Genomic DNA, 20350 nt, shown 5'->3' on the forward strand with positions numbered 1-20350 from the left:
ATATATTATACATATTTTACATGATGTATAATTACATATATATTTATATGTATATTCTTTTTCAGATTCTTTTCCATTATAGGTTATGACAAGATATTTTATATGGTTCTTTGTGCTGTAACATTGTTCAGTTGCTCAGTCATGTCCGACTCTTCGAGACCCCATGGACTACAAAACTCCAGGCTTCCCTGTTCTTCACCATCTCCCAGAGCTTGCCCAAACTCATGTCCATTGAGTTGGTGATGCCATCCGACCATCTCTTCCTCTGTTGTCCCTTTCTCCTCCTGCCTTCAATATGTCCCAGCATCAGGGTCTTTTCCAATGAGTCAGCAGTTTGCATCAGGTGGCCAAAGTATTGGAGCTTCAGACTTAGCATTATTCCTTCCAATGAATATTCAGGACTGATTTCCTTTAGGATTGACTGGTTGGATCTCCTTGCAGTCCAAGGGACTCTCAAGAGTCTTCTCCAACACCACAGTTCAAAAGCATCAATTCTTTGGCTCTCAGCCTTCTTTATGGTCCAACTCTCACATCCATACATGACTACTGGAAAAACGAAAAACTACTGGAAAAACAAAGGTCTGACTATATGGACCTTTGTTGACAAAGTAATGTCTCTGCTTTTTAAAATGCTATCTAAGTTTGTCATAGCCTTTCTTACAAGAAGCAAGCATCTTTTAATTTCATGGCTACAGTCACCATCTGCAGTGATTTTGCTGTAAAGTAGGTGCTTGTTTATTTTATATATAGCAGCTGTATCTGCTAATCTCAAACTCTTAATTTATCCCTGCCCTTTCCCCTTCTGGTAACCATTAGTTTTTCTTCTGTGTCTGTGATTCTGTTTCTGCTTTGTAAATAAGTTCATTTGTATAATTTTTAAGATTCCATGTAAGTAATATCATATGATATTTGTCTTTCTCTCTGTGACTTCAGTTCAGTTCAGTTCACTCGCTCAGTCGTGTCTGACTCTTTGTGACCCCATGGACTGTAGCACGCCAGGCCTCCCTGTTCATCACCAACTCCCAGAGCTTACTCAGACTCATGTCCACTGAGTCAGTAATGCCATCCTGCCATCTCAACCTCTGTCGAGTTACTTAATCCTCTGTGTGACTTACTTAATATGATAATATCTAGGTTCATCCATGTTGTTGCAGATGGCATTATTTCATTATTTTCTACCACATCTTCTTTATTCATTCATGTTGATGAGCATTTAGGTTACTTCTGTGTCTTGGCTATTGTAAATAGCACTGCTATGAACACTGGGATGCATGTATCTTCTCGAATCAGAGTTTTCGTCTTTTGTAAGCATTTCTTTTTAACTTAGTTGGTGAGTTGTTTAATGTCTGGCTCCCCCACTAGACTATGGACCCTGAAATGGGATGAACACTAATTTGTTCTCAGCACCAAGCACACTGCCTGGCACCTACTTTAGAGGTTTAATAAATATTTGTTGAATGATATTAGAAGATATTTGTAGAACTTTGTATCAGACATTGTGTTTCCTGTTGACTATTTTATTGAATACAACAGGCCTAAGGGTGAAGTACTATCATGACTCCCAGTTAACAGATTAGGAAACTGAGTCTCAAAGAAGTTCACTCACGCAGGTTCACATGGCTGAAACCTACCGACCCAGACTGGCTGACACCAGAGCCCAATCTCTTAACTCTGCAATTGGCCAACTTCCCAAGGAAAGAACAACTGTCAGGGTGCAAAGGGCCCTGGTGCCATTTTTTAAAACCATTTGAGTATTATCCTCCCAGACACTGGGGAGCTTTTGAAAGCCCTCTATATGCCTCACCGTTTTTTTCTGCTTCCTGTATTTCCCCTTCTCTCAGCTGCGGGAGACCATTGAGCAGGAGATTCGGGACATGGGCTTGCAGCCCACCCCGTTCACCCTCACCAAGGTCATCCAGTTGTATGAAACCAAGAATTCCCGCCACTCCACCATGATCGTGGGCTGCACAGGCAGCGGCAAGACTGCCTCGTGGCGGATTCTCCAGTCCTCCTTGTCCTCCCTGTGCCGCGCGGGGGAGCCCAACTTCAACATTGTCAGGGTGCGGAGCTGGGGCAGTGGGACTGCTGTCCAAGACTTGAGTAGCAGGCGGGGGCGCCAGGATGTAGGGAGGGCAGTACAGACCAGGAGGGCGGCCTGGGAGGGGTGAGAGAGACCGAGGCTGAATACAAATACCTGGAAATAAAGGGACAGCCTGGGATTTGTGTCTGCCAGCAGCTCAAAACTCCCTTCCTGTGTCTATTTTAGGAGTTCCCTTTGAACCCTAAGGCACTGTCCCTAGGGGAGCTGTATGGGGAATATGACCTCAACACAAATGAATGGACGGATGGCGTCCTGTCCAGTGTCATGAGGACGGCATGTGCAGGTACCCAAGGGGTCGTGGGGTGGGGAGAGCAGATTCCTGAATTTCCTGAGGGGGTGGGCAGTGTGGGGATAGAAAACTCAGTTTTGGGGAAAAAATGCTTGGAAATGCAGAGATCCCAGGAAGCAACTGCTTGCGTCTCCAGGAAGATGAGCGTGGAGGGAGGGCAAGGTAACAAAGCTGTGGTTTCCTTCTCCTCCACCTCCTACCAAGACGAGAAACCAGATGAGAAGTGGATCCTTTTCGATGGCCCTGTGGACACTCTATGGATTGAGAGCATGAACTCCGTCATGGATGATAACAAAGTGCTGACCCTCATCAACGGAGAGCGCATCGCAATGCCTGAGCAGGTTGAGGGGTGGAAACTGGAGGGCCCCAGGGCAGGGCTAAGGGGAAGAGCAGGGCCAAGAGGAAAGAGGAAGTTCTATAGGAACAAGAAAGAGAAGGAGGACACCTGGACTCAGGGCAGCCTGTGAGACTGAAGAAGAGATGCCTGTCTGCCATGGACGCTGAGGACAATCATATAGAGAACTATGTACCAGGATGCGCTGTGGCAGAGACTAAAGCAGTCTCATTGCCACTGACATATGGGGGAATGACCTGCCCTTATGCACCTGGGCTGTAATTTATGAGCTTTTGTAAAGAGCCCACCCTTTCCTACCCAATCAAACAATGTGAGGTGAAGAGAGACTTCTCATAAGGATGACCTTGAATAAGCCCTAATTTTTTTAAATAAGCAAATCATTTGTAAAGCTTAGGTCCTTATTCATCCTGCCACATGTGGTACTCAGTAGAGACACCTTGAGGCATCAGAATTCTGGGTGTTTTTACTACTGAGAGAAAGACAAGGTTCTGACCAAGTGTATCTGTAGGTGTCTCTCCTGTTCGAAGTGGAGAACTTGGCAGTGGCCTCCCCGGCCACCGTGTCTCGCTGTGGGATGGTGTACACCGACTACACAGACCTAGGCTGGAAGCCCTATGTTCAGTCATGGTTGGACAAGAGGCCAAAGGTATGAAGGAGATGGAGGAGCGGCAAGTAACCAGTGGGGTCTGGGGGTGGTGCACAGAATAATTCAGAGCTCCTGCTCATTCAATGCCAGGTGGAGGCTGAGCCCCTTCAGCACATGTTCGAAAAGTTCATCAACAAGATGCTGACCTTCAAGAAGGACAACTGCAATGAGCTGGTGCCCCTCCCAGAATATAGTGGCATCATCTCCCTCTGCAAGCTGTACTCCGCCCTGGCCACACCGGAGAATGGGGTGAGAGGGGGCCAGGGCAGAAAGGGCTCTCAACCTCCCGGGAAAATGTCTGGGAAACGATGTGTCTGAGACACAATTGGAACATGAGGCTTGAGTGGAGCAGAGACTCCAAGAGGAGGCCTCACCAACTGTGGAGGCAGCAAGGGTGTGTATGAGGGTGTGTGTGTGCGTGCACACGTGTGTCCACGTGGGCACATGTGCTGCAAGGCCAAACTATATATTTATATCCAAATCAGATAGAAAGCACAATGGGCTTCACTATAATTTCCTGCCTGTATTTAAGAGCTGAGGATAGTTCATTTGGTTCCTCATTTCTCCATTCTTCTGAAATTAAGTATTAAATCTTGGAATCTGTGAGCCCTTGGGATACTGTTTTTGCTGGGAGGAGCTCCCCAATTAGTCTGATGAGGGGCTTTAGAAATTTCCAGATTAACTGATATTGAAGAACATTTTTGTTTAGCTTAGAATTATGATGTAAGGACCAAAATTAGATATTTTTCTGCTGAGATTAAATCACTGCCTAGAAATGGTTCATATTGTTTTTAAGGGCATTACCAGCTCATTCAACTATTAATATATAGTTATATAACAATTAGGATCTATAACAGTATGTGTCATTCCTGATATGATCAATATAAATTAAAACTATGTAGGTGAACTTGCAAGCTGACATGTAGGAAAATGATAGTAAGGTAGTATCAATGGCACTCAACTGCTGAGGAGAACTGCTGGGGGAAGAAGGCTGATGAACAGAACAAAGAGAGGAGGGCAGTCTATGCCAACAGGATGACTTTTGCAGAAACACAGATAGGAGAGCCAGCCCCCCGCTGGGCAGGGTGGGCTGATGGGTGGTGTCGGTGTGTGGTGCCTCTTAGCTGTAGCAGAGACCCTGAGAAGAGGATGGTGAGATGTGTACGAGTGTGAGCTGGAAGGACAGAATAAGGACTCTGGATTCAATACAGCAGACACCAGAGTCTCAGCACAACTTCCCGTGGTGCTTTTGTAGCTTAGTAGGTTTATGTAAATGTTTTGATTTAGGTTTCTCTACAACTACATGGTTTTCCAAACAGAACCAGGAAGGGAGGGAAATTTTAATTCTTTGTGATGAGTTGCCAAAATAGACCCCTCCATCTCTCTTTTTAAAAAACATGTATTTATTTGGCTGTGTTGAGTCACGTGGGCTCTCTAGTTGTGGCACTCAGGCTTAGTTACCCCACAGCATATGGGATCTTAGTTTCCTAACCAGGGATCGAACCCAAGTCCCCTACATTGCAGAGCAGATTCTTAACCACTGGACCACCAGGGAAGTCTCTCTCTCTCTTTTCTATTCACCTTTATGTTGCTTAAAAAGTTTTTTTTCATTGAGGTATAATTGATTTACAATGTTGCATTAGTTTCAGGTGTATGGCAAAATGAATCTGTTATACAAATACATACTTCTATTCTTTCTTGATTCTTTCCCCATATAGACCATTACAGAGTATTGAGAAGAGAGATCCTGTGCTATAGAGTAGAGCCTTGTTGCTTAGCTATTTTATATATAGTCATGTGTATATGTTAATTCCAACTTCCCAATTTGTCCCTCTCCCCAACCTAGTCCCTTTGGTAACCATATGTTTGTTTTCTGTGAGTCTGTTTGTGTTTTATAAATAAGTTCATTTGTATCATTATTTTTTAGATTATTCACATAAGTGATATTTGTTTTTCTTTGTCAGACTTACTTCACTTAGTATGATAATCTCCAGGTCCAACCATGTTGCTGCAAATGGGATTATTTCATTCTTTTTAAAGGCTGAGTGATACTCCATTGTATATCTGTACACATCTGCTTTATCTAGTCCTTTGTTGATGGACATCTAGGTTGTTTCCACATCCTCACTATTGTGAATAGTGCTGCAATGAACACTGTGGTGCATGTATCTCTTCAAATTATGGTCTCCATCTCTTCAGTTAATAGATTTAGGATATTTCCTCTTCTCCTTTTCCATGCAGGTGAACCCAGCTGACAGTGAGAACTTTGCCTCCATGGTAGAGCTGACATTTGTGTTCAGCATGATCTGGTCGGTGTGTGCCTCTGTGGATGAGGAGGGCCGCAAGAAGATCGACAGTTACCTCCGAGAGATCGAGGGCACTTTTCCCAACAAGGTCAGCGCCTTCCAGCTCAGCTGTCCTATTTTTCTATAACCCTGGTCCTCAGACATCTTGAGCCTCAGCCTGCCACCCAGCTCTCTTTCTTCTTCCCCATTATCTATGAGTGCTTTTTCTGGGCAGGGAAAGCCAAAGGCAGGCTTTGGTAATCTGACACACATTCCGTCCTCAGGACACAGTGTACGAGTATTTCGTGGACCCAAAGATGCGGAGCTGGACATCGTTTGAGGATAAGCTCCCTAAGAGTTGGCGCTACCCTCCAAAGTCAGAGCCGGGCCTGGGGGGTGGGTCAGGCTTGGGATTGCGGTGGGGGGAGATTTGGCAAGAGAGTTGAGATGACTTTCCAGGACAGGAAGCAGAAGCTAGAGGAAATGGGACAGGGTCCCTGAGGAGAATGCCTGATCCCCAGGCCCCACAGGAGGCAGGGTGGGTGATCAGAGAGCAGTGATGCTAGAGGAAGAGTGGGGAGCAGAAGGAAGCAGGAGTTAGAAAAGAGTGGGCCATGATCTTGAGACACAGTCCCTTTCCCCACCCCCAGCTCCCCCTTCTATAAGATCATGGTGCCCACCGTCGACACTGTCCGCTACAACTACCTGGTGAGCACCATGGTGGCCAGCCAGAACCCTGTCCTGCTGGTGGGTCCTGTGGGGACTGGAAAGACCTCCATCGCCCAGAGTGTCCTGCAGTCCTTGCCCTCCAGCCAGTGGTCAGTGCTCACAGTCAACATGTCTGCGCAGGTGTGTGGCAGGACCCCCGGGCCAGGTTGCCAGCCCCTGCTCTCTCCCTGTCTCTGCTCCCCTTTGGGAGCCCAGTGCCCGCTGGACATGCCTCTCTAACCTCGAATTTCTCTCTTGAGACCCAAGCGTTCATTCTGTACCTTTCCCACCAGACCACATCCAATAATGTGCAGAGCATCATTGAGAGCAGGGTGGAGAAGCGAACCAAGGGTGTCTATGTGCCTTTCGGAGGCAAATGCATGATCACCTTCATGGATGACCTCAATATGCCAGCCAAGGACACGTTTGGGTCCCAGCCCCCGCTGGAGCTGATTCGCCTCTGGATTGACTACGGCTTCTGGTATGATCGAACGAAGCAGACCATCAAGTACATTCGAGTAAGCATCCAGAGAATCTGTTCTTCGAGTCTCTGTTCCTTCCCGTGATGGGTTCTGTCCCTACTCCACTGGGACCCCAGGATAAAGTCCTGTAAGCCTGTGTTCCTCCCCACAGAGGAGGGTCCTGCCTTTCTTAGGACCCAGACATCTGGCTCCTTTGTCAATTCCTGCCAGTAACTCTCTTCATTGACTGCCCTGTGCTTTGTGACCAAGGGAGCCTGTCCTCCAACTTCTACTCCTTTCCCAGGCCTCTTACACCTCGCTTCCATGGCAACGCTGATGCCAACCAGAGCCGCCCACAACACCCCTCTCCAGGCTTCTCCGCCTCCCATTGTTTCAGGAACCACCTCCCTGGTACCAATTCTCCACTCCCCATCCAGGATCCAGGAATCTCCTGTCAGTCCTGGCTGTTCTCCCATGGGATCCTGAGCATCTTGTTTATTTTTCCTGAATCAGTGGGCAGTCATTTCAGCCTGATTTCTGGGGCACTCATCTATCTGACAGGGTCCAAAACTCAACTAATAATAGATTCATATGTTTCAGAGAAAGAACATACATACACAGATACAAGTATATATTAATATATGTGTATATTAAAATAGAAGAAAATGTCCAGAAGATGTTATCAAATATTGTGTGTGGTTTGTTTTTTTTAACTTACCTCTATTTTCCAAGTTGGGAACATGGATTATAATAATGAAATAAGAACAAATAGGGAATTCCCTGACAGTCCATTGTTTAGGACTCAGCACTCCCACTGCCAAGGACCTAGGTTCAATCCCTGGTCAAGGAACTAAGATCTCACATGCTGAATGGCATGGCCAAAAAAAGAGAAAGAAATAAGAACAAATTAGTTACCTCAGTAACTCTGTGGACATTAAAAGTGTCCCAAACCCCTTCCTTTCCCTCACCTTTTCATCCCCATTACTCCATGTTTCTTCCTGCTCTTCCCTCTTCCCGTTTGTCCCTCCATTCCCTCTCTTCCTCCTGGCTCCTCTTACATCCTCCCTATTTCTTTGCCCCTCCTTTTCCCCTCCTCCTGCATGTCTCCCCCAACCCCACCTGACCCATCTGGTCTTTGATGTCTAGGACATGTTCCTGATGGCCGCCATGGGCCCTCCTGGGGGTGGACGGACTGTCATCTCCCCAAGGCTGCAGAGTCGATTTAACATCATCAACATGACCTTCCCCACGGTGAGGGCTTCCTGGGGGCTGGGGGAGGGGCCATAGAAGGCAAAAACCACCCGTGTCCTAGAGAACGAGGGCACAGATCACAAGCTGCATTCAGGGAGCTCTGATACTTGGAGGGGAGACTCTCTGCTCTCTGCAGGCATCTTTGCTTCTGCTGAGCTGGCTCTGGTGTGTGAAGCTTGACAGTCCCAGTGGGCAGAGAGTGGGGCCCAAGCAGATGAAGGGAAGGCACACCCTCCAAAGAGGAGACTAGAGCAGCTAGGGGAGGCAAGGGAAGAACCCAGGGGTGTCCCCAAACCTCAGAAATCCAGACAAATAATAATGCAATATTAAAAAAAATCAGTACCAAAATTCAGGATGAACAAAACACCAACATTTTAAACAAACACAAGATCAGTATAGCGCCATGCTGAGCTACATGAGAGCCCGAGGCAAAAAGAAAAACCAACAGTACAGATCCTGTCTTTATTTAAAACATTCGCATTTGTTCATTGTGGACAGTTTGCATTAATTCTGATTTTTAAATACACTAAAGTATGACTTCTCTTGATTTCTGAGGGGTGTTTTGTGCCCCTCCCCACTCTGCTCCCAAGTACTTTACTCCACTGACCCGAGTCCCCGCCTTGGCTAAAAGGCCAGGAGCTGCGAGATTGAGTCTGAGGGCCTGTTTCTAGGAGTCCCAGATCATCCGGATATTTGGCACCATGATCAACCAGAAGCTCCAGGACTTTGAGGAAGAGGTGAAGCCCATTGGGAATGTGGTGACTGAGGCCACCCTGGACGTGTACAACACTGTGGTGCAACGCTTCCTGCCCACACCAGCCAAGATCCACTACCTCTTCAACCTTCGAGACATCTCCAAGGTGAAACTCCATCTGACCCTGCCCCTGGGCCAAGCACAGCCTCCTTGGAGGTATTCTCCCCTCCTCAAAGTGAGCCCCGGAGTGTGGGAGCATCCCACACACCCCAAATCACCCCATCCTGGAATGCCACTTCCGCTAGAACTTCTGGAGGGACCCTCTTCCCTCCCTCCATCCCACTGGCCACGCCCCTCTCCCAGGTGTTCCAGGGCATGCTGAGGGCCAACAAAGATTTCCATGATACCAAGTCCAGCATCACCCGACTTTGGATCCACGAATGCTTCCGGTGAGGGTGCTGTGGCCCACCAGACCCAGGCCTCCCCAAGCCCAAGCCTCCACTCCTCATCCCCATCCCCCGCTCTCCTCCCCAGGGCCACTTTCCTCTTCAATCCCAGATCTAACTCCAGCTCCCTCCCAATAGAGTCTTTTCTGACCGACTGGTTGACGCCGCAGACATGGAAGCCTTCGTGAGCATCCTAAGTGACAAACTCGGCTCCTTCTTTGACCTGACGTTTCATAACCTTTGTCCCAACAAACGTTCTCCCATCTTTGGTGAGCCAGGAGCTGTGGCCCCTGTAGGCTGGAGAGTCTTAGGAGACGGGTTAGAAGAAGAGGCGGGGCACTGGGGCCCAGGGAGGAAGGGCCCTCTGGGGAAGCCTGGGGAGGACCAGGTATTTGGAATCTGTCCCCTCTTGCCATGGCCCAGGGGACTTCCTGCGGGAGCCCAAGGTGTATGAGGACCTGACGGATCTGACAGTCCTGAAGACAGCCATGGAGACAGCACTCAATGAGTACAACCTGTCACCCGCTGTCGTGCCAATGCAGCTGGTGCTCTTCCGAGAGGCCATCGAGCACAGTAAGCACTTCCTGTTCCCGGGCCTTCTCCAGCATCCCAGTGACAGGGTAACTCCAAGGAAATGGGGATCTCTTCCCAGATCTTTCTCAAACTGAGCCCCAGAAGTTTCCCTCCTCCCTGACCCCAGATGCGCTTGTGTCCATGGGTGGACATTTTTTCTTTGATGATGGTATTTAACAGACATGGTGAAGGTTGAATGGTGAATTGCTACCCAAGCTTCAGGCACTAACCTCTTCCCACACTGGTGGGTCCCTCTACTGCAGCGTCAGGTGTCCCAGCCCCCAGCCTAGGGCCTGGAGGTCCCCTGAGCTTGCTCAGCCAACTCATTATCCTCCCTCTTTCCCTCCAGTCACACGGATTGTGCGGGTCATTGGACAGCCTCGGGGCAACATGCTTTTGGTGGGCATTGGGGGCAGCGGGCGGCAGAGTCTGGCCCGCCTGGCCTCATCCATCTGCGAGTACATCACCTTCCAGATTGAGGTCACCAAACATTACCGGAGGCAGGAATTCCGAGAAGGTAAGGCTGGGTTTCTGACACGGAAGTGGGTTTGGGACTGAGAGTGAAATAGCAGGAGGGAGGGAAGCCAGGTAGGGAAGATGGTGTCCTGTATGTGTCCCTGGCTGGGGGACAGCTTTCTAATCAATAGAAGAGGAAAGACAGACAGAAGGGTGAATCTGAAAGGTCTCTGTCTCCCCTGGCCCAGATATCAAGCGTCTGTATCGCCAGGCTGGGGTGGAGCTCAAGGCCACGTCGTTCCTTTTTGTGGACACCCAGATTGCTGACGAATCATTCCTAGAGGACATCAACAACATCCTTAGCTCGGGCGAAGTCCCCAATCTCTATAAGGCGGATGAATTCGAAGAGGTGCGATGCTTCTACACCCACTACCAGTTGCTTCTGGCTTTCCTAGGTCCAGAGGATGCCGCTGTCGCGCCCCCTCTCCAGCTCCTCCATTAGGTGGAAGAACTGTTCCTCTTGGGCCTTCTTCCCTCCCCGGACCCTGGTGGGCAGAGCGGCCTTAAAACCCACACCCCGTGTGCCCCGCTGTTCCCTCCCGCCCTGGGTGCTGTCCTGGAAACCTCCACCCTCTGATTGTGGCGGCGTTCACCAGATCCAGACGCTCATCATAGACCAGGCGCGCGCTGAGCAGGTGCCAGAGTCCTCGGACAGCCTCTTCACCTACCTCATCGAGCGCGTGCGGAACAACCTGCACATCGTCCTCTGCCTCAGCCCCGTGGGCGACCCCTTCAGGTGACTCCCGTGTCGGCCTTCTTCTCCCTCGGGAGTTGGTGTGTGTTTGGGGGGCCACTCCTCCCCGCTCCTGGTCTCCCTGCCTTCTGCCCCCAAGACTCCGGAGTAGTGCCAGCCTGTCCCGCTGCGCCCACGTGTCTCCGCGTCTTATTGTCGCAGCCTGCACCAGGGCGTGGTTCAGCCTGCCGGATCTTTAGTTGTGCCATGTGGGATCTGGTCCCCTCACTAGGGAGCAAACCTGGACCCCCTGCGTTGGAGGCACAGAGTCTTAGCCACTGGACCACCAAGTCCCAGCCTGTGCCTGCTTTCAGCAACTTCCTGTTACTTACATGGGACTCATCCTCTCCTTTTTGGTAGATCAGTTTTGTTTATTTTTCTGGAAGGTGAAGGCTGTTTTTTCTTTTTCTTTCGTTTTCAAGTTTTAAATTGTGGTTTAAAAAAAAACTTAAATTTTACCATTTTAACTGTTTTTAAGTACATTCACACTGCTATGCAGCAGATCCTCAGAGCATTCTTGTCTGAGACTGTAACTCGATACCCAGTGGGAACTGCCTACTTCTCCCACCACCCCCAGGCCTTGGTAGCCACCCTTCTACTTTCTGTGAGTGACCACCCCTAGATACCTTATAGATGTGGAATCATGCAGTATTTGTCATTTTGTGACTGGTTTATTTCACTTAGCATAATGTCTTCAAAGTTTATCCAGGTAGCCAGCATCAGAATCCCCTTCCCCTTTAAGGCTGAATAATATTCCCTGTGTGTCTCCATCACATGAGATCCATACTCTGTATTTTCAAGGGCATCAGAAAGGAGGGGAAGGACAGAGAACTTATGCAGAGAGGCAGTTGAGGTCACCAATTTGTTTATCTTTGAATATTTTTGGCTTGTGGTGTGTTCCCCGTGTACCAAGCTCTGGGCTAAGCATCCTGTGTGTGTCACCCCATTGAATCCCCTAACAACTCTAGTTAGTATGCTTTGTTATTCCTTATTCGAGGTGAGGAAACTGATGTTCAAAAGGTTACGCCACTTGCCCAAGATCCATATTTGGTTGGTGTGAAACTGGCTCTTTCTGACCCCAGAAGCTGTTTCTAAATCATGCACCAAACCAGCTTTGAGGGGAGCAGAATCTGGACAAGGCGACACAGGAGCACAAGAATGGGGCTTTGGGGTTCCTAGGGAATGAGTGAACTTGTGGCAAAGACCGTCGCTGAAGGCCGAGTCTGCGAATGGACTTAACCGCTTCTCACAACCCCTGCCAGGAACTGGATCCGCCAATACCCAGCCCTGGTGAACTGCACAACCATTAACTGGTTCTCAGAGTGGCCACGCGAGGCCCTGCTGGAGGTGGCTGAGAAGTACCTGATGGGAGCCGATCTGGGGACCCAGGAGAACGTGAGGCCCTCCTCCCCATCTCTCCTCAACCCCTGCACTCCCACCCATTTCCGTTCTCCGTTTGCCTCTACTCCTGCTCTGTCTCATAACTTCTATGCATTGATCTCAGATCCACAAGAAAGTGGCCCAGATCTTCGTCACCATGCACTGGTCAGTGGCCACATATTCCCAGAAGATGCTGTTGGAACTTCGAAGACACAACTATGTCACACCCACTAACTACCTGGAACTTGTGTCTGGATATAAAAAGTATGATGGAAGAGTAAGGGGCACAGAGGGCCTGGGAACTTGGTGGATTTTTTGGTTTTGTTTTGGCCGCACCTTGTGGCATGTGGGATCTTAGGTCTTTGACTGGGAATGGAACCCGTGCTCTCTACAGTGAAAGCACAGAGTCCTAACCACTGAACCACTGGGGAATTCCCAGGAGCTTGGTGTCTTTTGAGGGGTATTGGTGAAACAATGTCTTGGAAAATATCCAGGAGCTGGCCAAGGGGACTGACTCGAGGACTGGGAACTGAATGGCAGAGAGGCGGGGGGCTTGTTTCTGTCCAGGAAGTTAAACCAAGAGAGGGGTTCCAGGGGACGTGGCCATCTCAGGGGCCCTCTGGCAGTGACCCCTTTATATACCTCTGTGTCCTTGTCTCCTGGAATAATGATGTCCCTGATCCCAATCACATTGAAACTGTGACATTATATCATGGGTATATTTGGCAATATATATCCTCTTCTCTCTGCCTTTAATATCTTCTAGACTTTCCACCATTCCCAAGTTATAGATTCATTCATTAAGTTGTATTGACTGTCTTTTTACGTGCACAACACAATAATTTGCTTTGAAGGTTATAAGAAAAAGGTTAAAAAAAACCCCTCATGTTTATTGGATTTAGTATTTCAATCAAGGTGAAGAAAAAGCCATTTGTAATAATAATGATAGCCAACATTAATTCATTCATTTAACAAGTATTCTGAGCATGTACTCTGTGCCAGGCACTATCTTAGATACTTATAATATATATGCAAGGAGATCCAACCAGTCCATTCTGAAGATCAACCCTGGGATTTCTTTGGAAGGAATGATGCTGAAGCTGAAGCTCCAGTACTTTGGCCACCTCATGCGAAGAGTTAATTCATTGGAAAAGACTCTGATGCTGGGAGGGATTGGGGGCAGGAGGAGAAGGGGACGACCGAGGATGAGATGGCTGGATGGCATCACTGACTCGATGGACGTGAGTCTGAGTGAACTCCGGGAGATGGTGATGGACAGGGAGGCCTGGCGTGCTGCGACTCATGGGGTCGCAAAGAGTCGGACACAACTGAGCGACTGAACTGAACTGAACATATATGCCAGTTAACAAAATCAAGTCCTTGCCTTCCCTGGATCCATAGATTCACATCCTGTTTATGATTTCCCAGTCAACTGTGTTAAGCAATTTACATGCATGTGCCTACGTGCTCAGTTACTCAGTCATATCTGACTCCGACCCCATGGACTGTAGCCTGCCAAGGCTCCTTTGTCCATGGAATTTTCCAGGCAAAAATACTGGAATGGATTACCATTTCCTACTCAAGCATATCTTCCCAACCCAGGGATCAAACCCTCATCTCTTGTGTGTCCTGCACTAGCAGGAGGATTCTTTACCACTGCACCACCTGGGAAGCCCATATTTAGTATTTAATTCAGAAAACAATCTTTCTTAGACTTTTTTGGGGGGACTGCACAACATTAAAACTTTGTGAATGAGTTGCCAACATTTAAAACTTGAAGCCTTGGAAAACTCCAGATTTCCAGTCTGTCTTAAAACGTCAGAAATTGTGGCAATACAATTCCACATTCACTCTCAAATGGAAAAAACCAAGCTGAAGCCCAGGGCTTTGTCCAGAAAGGTCCGTCTAGTCAAGGCTATGGTTTTCCAGTAGTCATGTATGGATGTGAGAGTTGGACTATAGAGAAAGCTGAGTGCTGAAGAATTGATGCTTTTGAACCGTGGTGTTGGAGAAGACTCTTGAGAATCCCTTGGACTGCAAGAAGATCCAACTAGTCCATCCTAAAGGAGATCAGTCCTGGGTGTTCATTGGAAGGACTGATGTTGAAGCTGAAACTCCAATACTATGGCCACCTGATGTGAAGACCTGACTCATTTGAAAAGACCCTGATGCTGGGAAAGATTGAGGGCAGGAGGAGAAGGGGACGACAGAGGATGAGATGGCTGGATGGCATCACCGACTCAATGGACATGGGTTTGGGTAGACTCTGGCAGTTGGTGTTGGATAGGGAGGCCTGCGGTGCTGCGGTTCATGGGGTCACAGAGAGTTGGACACGACTGAACTGAATTGAACTGAAGCCCAGGGATGGCCACCCCCTTGAGAGAAACTTGTATTTTCTGGTTCACTGCAGCCCCACTGCCTGCTGCACAGTGGGGGATCGCTGCACAGTGGAAAGGCCTCAGGTAGGGAAGCGGTACAGTGAAAACAGTAGCCAGCATGCCAACTCTGACAACGGTGTGTAGAGTAAATGAGAGGGACGAGAGTCCAGAAACAGGAAGACCAGTTGGGAGGCTGTTGGCAATGATCCAGGCAAGGAAATGATACAGATCTGACTAGGGTGGTGGTGGTGGCAACAAGCAGAAAGTCAGGGACCAGAGCCATGCTGGGAAGGGAGGCTACATGGGCCTCTCCTTTCTGAGGACCCAGACTCCTGGGGTTCCTGATCCTACTCTGTCCCCTAGGTTGCTGGCTGAGAAGCGGCAGGAGCTGCTGGACCAGGCCAATAAGTTGCGGACAGGGCTGTTTAAGATAGATGAAACTAGGGAAAAGGTGGAAGTGATGTCCTTGGAGCTGGAGGATGCCAAGAAAAAGGTGGCTGAGTTCCAGAAGCAGTGCGAGGAGTACCTGGTCATCATCGTGCAGCAGAAGCGGGAAGCAGATGAGCAGCAGAAGGTGCCCCCGCCCCCCCAGATTGCCCCTGCCCCTCACGTCCCCTATTCCCTGTGCCCACCGAGCAGAGGGGCTTCCCAGCCTCCATCAGTTATAGGGCAGGGGGTGCCAGTTCCACTCCTCAAGTCTTCTTTAGCTTTCTCTTGCATCATTACCACTAGCAACATCACCCCCACTTCTGCTCAAGGTGAAAACAAAACCCTCGTCTTCTCTTCATCCCTAGGCTGTCACAGCCAATAGTGAGAAGATTGCAATTGAGGAAGTCAAGTGCCAGGCACTGGCTGACAATGCCCAGAAGGATCTGGAAGAGGCATTACCAGCCCTGGAAGAGGCCATGCGGGTATCAGGACGGGAAGGCACAGGAAGGAGACTGGGCTGGCCTTCCTTGTTCTCAAAGTCCCCTTGGAAGGGAGGAGAAGAGGGGAACTTCAGCTAAGTCCTGTCTCCATAAAGGACCTGTCTTGCCACCTGAGTTGACTCTGGTCCTCAAGTTCATCCCTTTTCTCAGGCTCTGGAATCTCTGAACAAGAAGGACATAGGAGAGATCAAGTCATACGGACGGCCCCCGGCCCAGGTGGAGATGGTGTTGCAGGCAGTCATGATCCTTCGAGGCAATGATCCCACCTGGGCAGAGGCCAAGAGGCAGCTAGGTGAGCCAGGAAACTGGAAGGTAATTTATGCCAGCCCACCCAGCATTCCTCTGATCATCTGCTGGGCATCAGGCGCTCAGAGAGAGATGAAGGATGCACTGTGCCCACTCTCAAAGCACAGAGCCTGGTGGGGAAGACGAGGCATAACCATCAGTTAAGGTCTTCGGTTGTAGGTAGCTCATCTTCATTTACGCAAATGAAAGAAAAAAGAAAGAGGGATTTCCCTGGTGGTCCAGTGATTAGGACTGCACTTCCAGTGAAGGGGAACAGGTTCAATCCTTCATCAGAAGAGCCCACATGCCCCATGACTCAGCTGCACACACACACACACACAAAGGGAGAAGCTGTTGTAAGGATATTGGAATATATAACAGAATCTAAGGACAGGAGTGCCTTTGCTCCCCACCCCTGAAAAGGACAAGAATCAGAAAAGGGAAAACAAAGGTCTGTCTTACTCTTGTGATATTTTTCCTGCTCTGCATTCTGTTGGTGGAATATAGCCTGTAAGCTATAGTTTGGTGACTCCTGCCCTAGAAGAAAGTGCAAAGTATATAGACAGAATGGTGTGTGGGATGAGTGGTCGGGCTGAGAGGGTGGAAGGTACGTGATGGGAGGAGAGGCTGGGGAGGTTGTGGAGGCTCTGGGAGCCTCAAGGGTCTAGATGAGGGAGCACGGCCAGTGGAGGGACTGTGGGATGAGGTCAGGCCTTGGGAACTGAGGCCAGGAATCATGTGGCTGTGCCTGAGCAGTGGAGGTGAGGCCCCCAATCTTCATCCCCCAGGGGAACAGAACTTCATCAAATCACTGATCCACTTCGATAAAGACAATATCTCAGACAAGGTCCTGAAGAAGATTGGAGCCTACTGCGCCCAGCCCGACTTCCAGCCTGACATCATTGGCCGCGTGTCACTGGCCGCCAAGTCCCTCTGCATGTGGGTTCGGGCCATGGAGGTAGGCAGTGACAGGCGGGGTGGGAGCAGTGAGGCCGGGTGGGAGGAGGGGCATGGAAGGCTCATGGCAGGTGAGTGGGTGGCGAGTGAGAGGGTGCCTGCTGTCTCTCCGCAGCTCTACGGGCGGCTATATCGGGTGGTGGAGCCCAAGCGGATCCGCATGAACGCTGCATTGGCCCAGCTTCAGGAGAAGCAAGCCGCCCTGGCTGAGGCTCAGGAGAAGCTGCGCGAGGTGAGCCTCGTACCTATGTTTTCCATTTTCCGAGGTGGTAGCTCTCCCAGATTCCCGATTTCTAGGATGCTTCCTTTGTGTTGATTTCTCCCTGTCTAGTTCTACCCCCTCCTCCTTATAGTCCTGTCTGCCTCCCACTCTGTGCCTTGTTTAGACGGCTGCCTCTGGCTCAGAAAGCTAAGTCAGTTGAGACGGTTACAAAGGCACAGGGGCGCTGTCTCCGGGGAGCTCTTCCCACAACTGACCTGTAGCTAGCAGTGTTCGCCATCCTTTGTTGGGGCCCTTTAGAGAAGGCCCTTGAGACAGTAACTGATGAAATCTGTGTGGCAAATGGGTTTTTGCTCAGCGGATGGGGCAAGGATGTCACACTGCTGCTTGGACCTGGAGGAATACGAGAGTTTTGGAACCTGGGGTTGTCATCTGGAGGTAGAGAGGGTTATTTCCTGTGAGAGGGCTAGATAATCCAGAAGGTGTTCGCCTTCCAGATACATGCACAAGTAACTCTCCTATCAGGCAGAATATAAATGCTATTATCAAGAGTTCAAAACTCTTCCAGTCTATCATTTAATTTTCTATCATTGATTTAATAGGTAGTATAAATATATCCACGTGGTTTGAAATTCAAAAGGACGAAAATGTATCCAGTAAGAATTCTCCCTTTCAACTTCTGCTCTCTAATCACCAGCTCCCCTCCCTTGAAAGTAACTTCTGCCTTCCAATGCAGGGGACACCAGTTTGATCCCAGATCAGGGAACTAAAATCCCACATGCCTCGGGGTAGCTAAGCCCATGTGCTGCAACCAAGATCCAGCGTGCACACACACATACACACAAAGAAGATTCCATTCTGACCCATTTCTGGGGCTTCTACGGCAGTTTCCAAACCAGGGGTCCCTAACCTTTGCTGTGTGTCAGAATCGGACCTAGGGAAAATACATATTTTCAGGGATCCAAGCAAATGAGTAATGATTAAAATTATTTACTCAAGATTTGGATTGAAATGTAATATAGCTGGACTCTGGGCCCCTTCCCAGACCTCTAGAGCTGTGTTCAGGGTTTCCCATCTCTGAGCAACTCTGACGGGAAAGAAGACTTCAAACAGCTGATTTCCAGGCTCCCTCAGAGATTCTTACTTAGTTGGACTGGCAGGAGCCCAGGGTCAGCACAGTGCTAGCTGCAAGCAGGTGGCTCAGCATGCCTGATTCTGAAGTTCTACTGAAAGCTGAATTTGCATCTTACACTTTCAGTAACAAAGGAGAAATTTCAGTTCCCTGTTTGCTTACTGTTACCAACTAGAAGTCCTCAAGATGTGGTGTGAGATCCCCCACCAGAGACCTAACATGAGGTGCCCTACAAATGCTTCTCCCGAGAATGATGCTGTTGGCAGCTGATCCTACAGGCCCATTTTTTCCCCACATGTGAAGGGGACAACCCCTAATTATTTGGCCCAGGATATGATTCATCCAGAGGTGAGAAACCTTTCCTAATGGATGGCCATACCTGTGAGTGTTTAGGCTTGAAAAAAAGAGTAAAAGAGTGAAGATTTCAAGAGAGGTTGAGAGGTAATGATGAACCGAGGTAGTGGGGGATTGAAATCAGGAGGTGGGGTTCTAGCCCCAGCGCTGGCAGTAACCAGCAAGTCACTTAATCCCACTTAATCTTGGGCATTGGAAGGCACATTCTTAACCTCTGGACCACCAAGGAAGTCCCAGAACAGACTCTTCATCCACCACAAAACTCTTAAGGCCACCCTTGCAGACTACATCTCTCCCCTGCCCAAGCCCCATTTCCTAGAAATTGTCTTGCTTCAAACATCCTGTCTCTATAGAGAAAGCCACTCATTCATAGACAAAGCTACAGCCATCTGCCAAGGTCAAAATAACACAGGGTTGGCCTAAAGACTTTCACTGAAGTCACAGAAGTTAAAAGTCAACCACACAAGTGTAAAAACCCACTGGGCCTAACATGAGCCTTACTCACCTTACTCACCTTACTCAGAACACCTGTTCACACGCTGCAGTCTGATCAGGAAACCCCCAGCACTGTAAAAAATGTCTTGGGGGGTTTTCTGGTCTGCATATATGTATACTCTGTCTTTTTTTTAAACCTGTGCCATTGTTTTTTTCATTTTCTCTTTTTTTCCATTTTTTCATTTTTTGGCCATGCCATGTGGGTTGTGGGATCTTAGTTCCCCAACCAGGGATCAAACCCACACAGTCTGCATTGGAAGCATGGTGTCTTAACAACTGGATGGCCAGGAAAGTCCAAAAGGTATACTCTTGAAGGGATCTATCTGAGAACTAGTAGTCTTATTCTATGCCCGAGTTCTAAGCAAATTGAGAAATAAAAGGCATTTGGCCAAAATATCACCTATAAAGGCTAGGCTGGAGGATGTGGAAGATGTCTGTGAGCAAGTGGCCCTCCTAGTGGGGACCCCCATCCTCAGACAGACTTACCTGGTCTTGGGTGTTGTTGGGGGGGGGGCAGAGTGAGACTTGTGCTCACCCCTAAAAAGAAAGGATATGAACTCAGTTGAGCATTCCCAGTTTACTCTTTCCAATTTTACCAGTCAGATCAGTCACCACCTCCCCTGGAGAAGGGTGAGAAAAAATCCTGGAGGAAGTCTTCCAACACACAAGGGAACGACCAAGACAAAAAAAATCATAAGCCATGACCCCGAAGGAAAAAATAAACCCAGAGAAAATTCAAGTTATGGAGAAAACTTGAAAAAAGCAGACCTCATCTAATTAGTATCATCAGAGAGAGTGATTAAGAAAGAAGTGACATCCACAGAACAAAAACAGGATGATGAAAGGCCAAACGAAAAGAAAGAACTCTGGGAAATTTAAAAATGATCAAAGTGTGACATTCGGTAGAAGGGTGGGAGGACAGCATCACAGAACATAATAAAAAAATCAAAACCAGAGACAGAAAACAGAAGAGAGAGAGGAGACACAGCCAACCCATAAGAATTTCTGGAAGAAAAAACACATCAGGGATAATAGAAAAAGTATTTAACAACCAGTTCGGCCCACACAGTGACCTGTCTGAGTGGGTCTCAACACGAGCAGCCCAGCCTGGTTGACACTGGGCACCAACCCGGATCATGATGACATTGACTGTTTGTTAGCA

General features: G+C 48.7%; 1 protein-coding gene across 1 annotated transcript in view; it reads left to right on the forward strand.

Annotated features, from left to right (window-relative positions):
- DNAH2 (dynein axonemal heavy chain 2) overlaps positions 1 to 20350 on the forward strand; it is a 104336-nt gene that overhangs the window by 65403 nt on the left and 18583 nt on the right. The window contains exons 42-65 of the mRNA XM_060395415.1: positions 1842 to 2060; positions 2267 to 2384; positions 2595 to 2731; positions 3254 to 3391; positions 3482 to 3640; positions 5633 to 5785; positions 5961 to 6052; positions 6327 to 6525; positions 6678 to 6902; positions 7992 to 8096; positions 8768 to 8956; positions 9154 to 9239; positions 9375 to 9505; positions 9660 to 9809; positions 10159 to 10326; positions 10514 to 10674; positions 10922 to 11061; positions 12321 to 12453; positions 12563 to 12702; positions 15180 to 15390; positions 15611 to 15727; positions 15896 to 16037; positions 16819 to 16988; positions 17103 to 17219. Coding sequence (XP_060251398.1) covers positions 1842 to 2060; positions 2267 to 2384; positions 2595 to 2731; positions 3254 to 3391; positions 3482 to 3640; positions 5633 to 5785; positions 5961 to 6052; positions 6327 to 6525; positions 6678 to 6902; positions 7992 to 8096; positions 8768 to 8956; positions 9154 to 9239; positions 9375 to 9505; positions 9660 to 9809; positions 10159 to 10326; positions 10514 to 10674; positions 10922 to 11061; positions 12321 to 12453; positions 12563 to 12702; positions 15180 to 15390; positions 15611 to 15727; positions 15896 to 16037; positions 16819 to 16988; positions 17103 to 17219 — 3600 coding nt within the window. The remainder of the gene's footprint in view (positions 1 to 1841; positions 2061 to 2266; positions 2385 to 2594; positions 2732 to 3253; positions 3392 to 3481; positions 3641 to 5632; positions 5786 to 5960; positions 6053 to 6326; positions 6526 to 6677; positions 6903 to 7991; positions 8097 to 8767; positions 8957 to 9153; positions 9240 to 9374; positions 9506 to 9659; positions 9810 to 10158; positions 10327 to 10513; positions 10675 to 10921; positions 11062 to 12320; positions 12454 to 12562; positions 12703 to 15179; positions 15391 to 15610; positions 15728 to 15895; positions 16038 to 16818; positions 16989 to 17102; positions 17220 to 20350) is intronic.

This window comes from Ovis aries, chromosome 11 (genome assembly GCF_016772045.2).
Source record: "Ovis aries strain OAR_USU_Benz2616 breed Rambouillet chromosome 11, ARS-UI_Ramb_v3.0, whole genome shotgun sequence".
Lineage (NCBI taxonomy): Eukaryota > Metazoa > Chordata > Mammalia > Artiodactyla > Bovidae > Ovis > Ovis aries.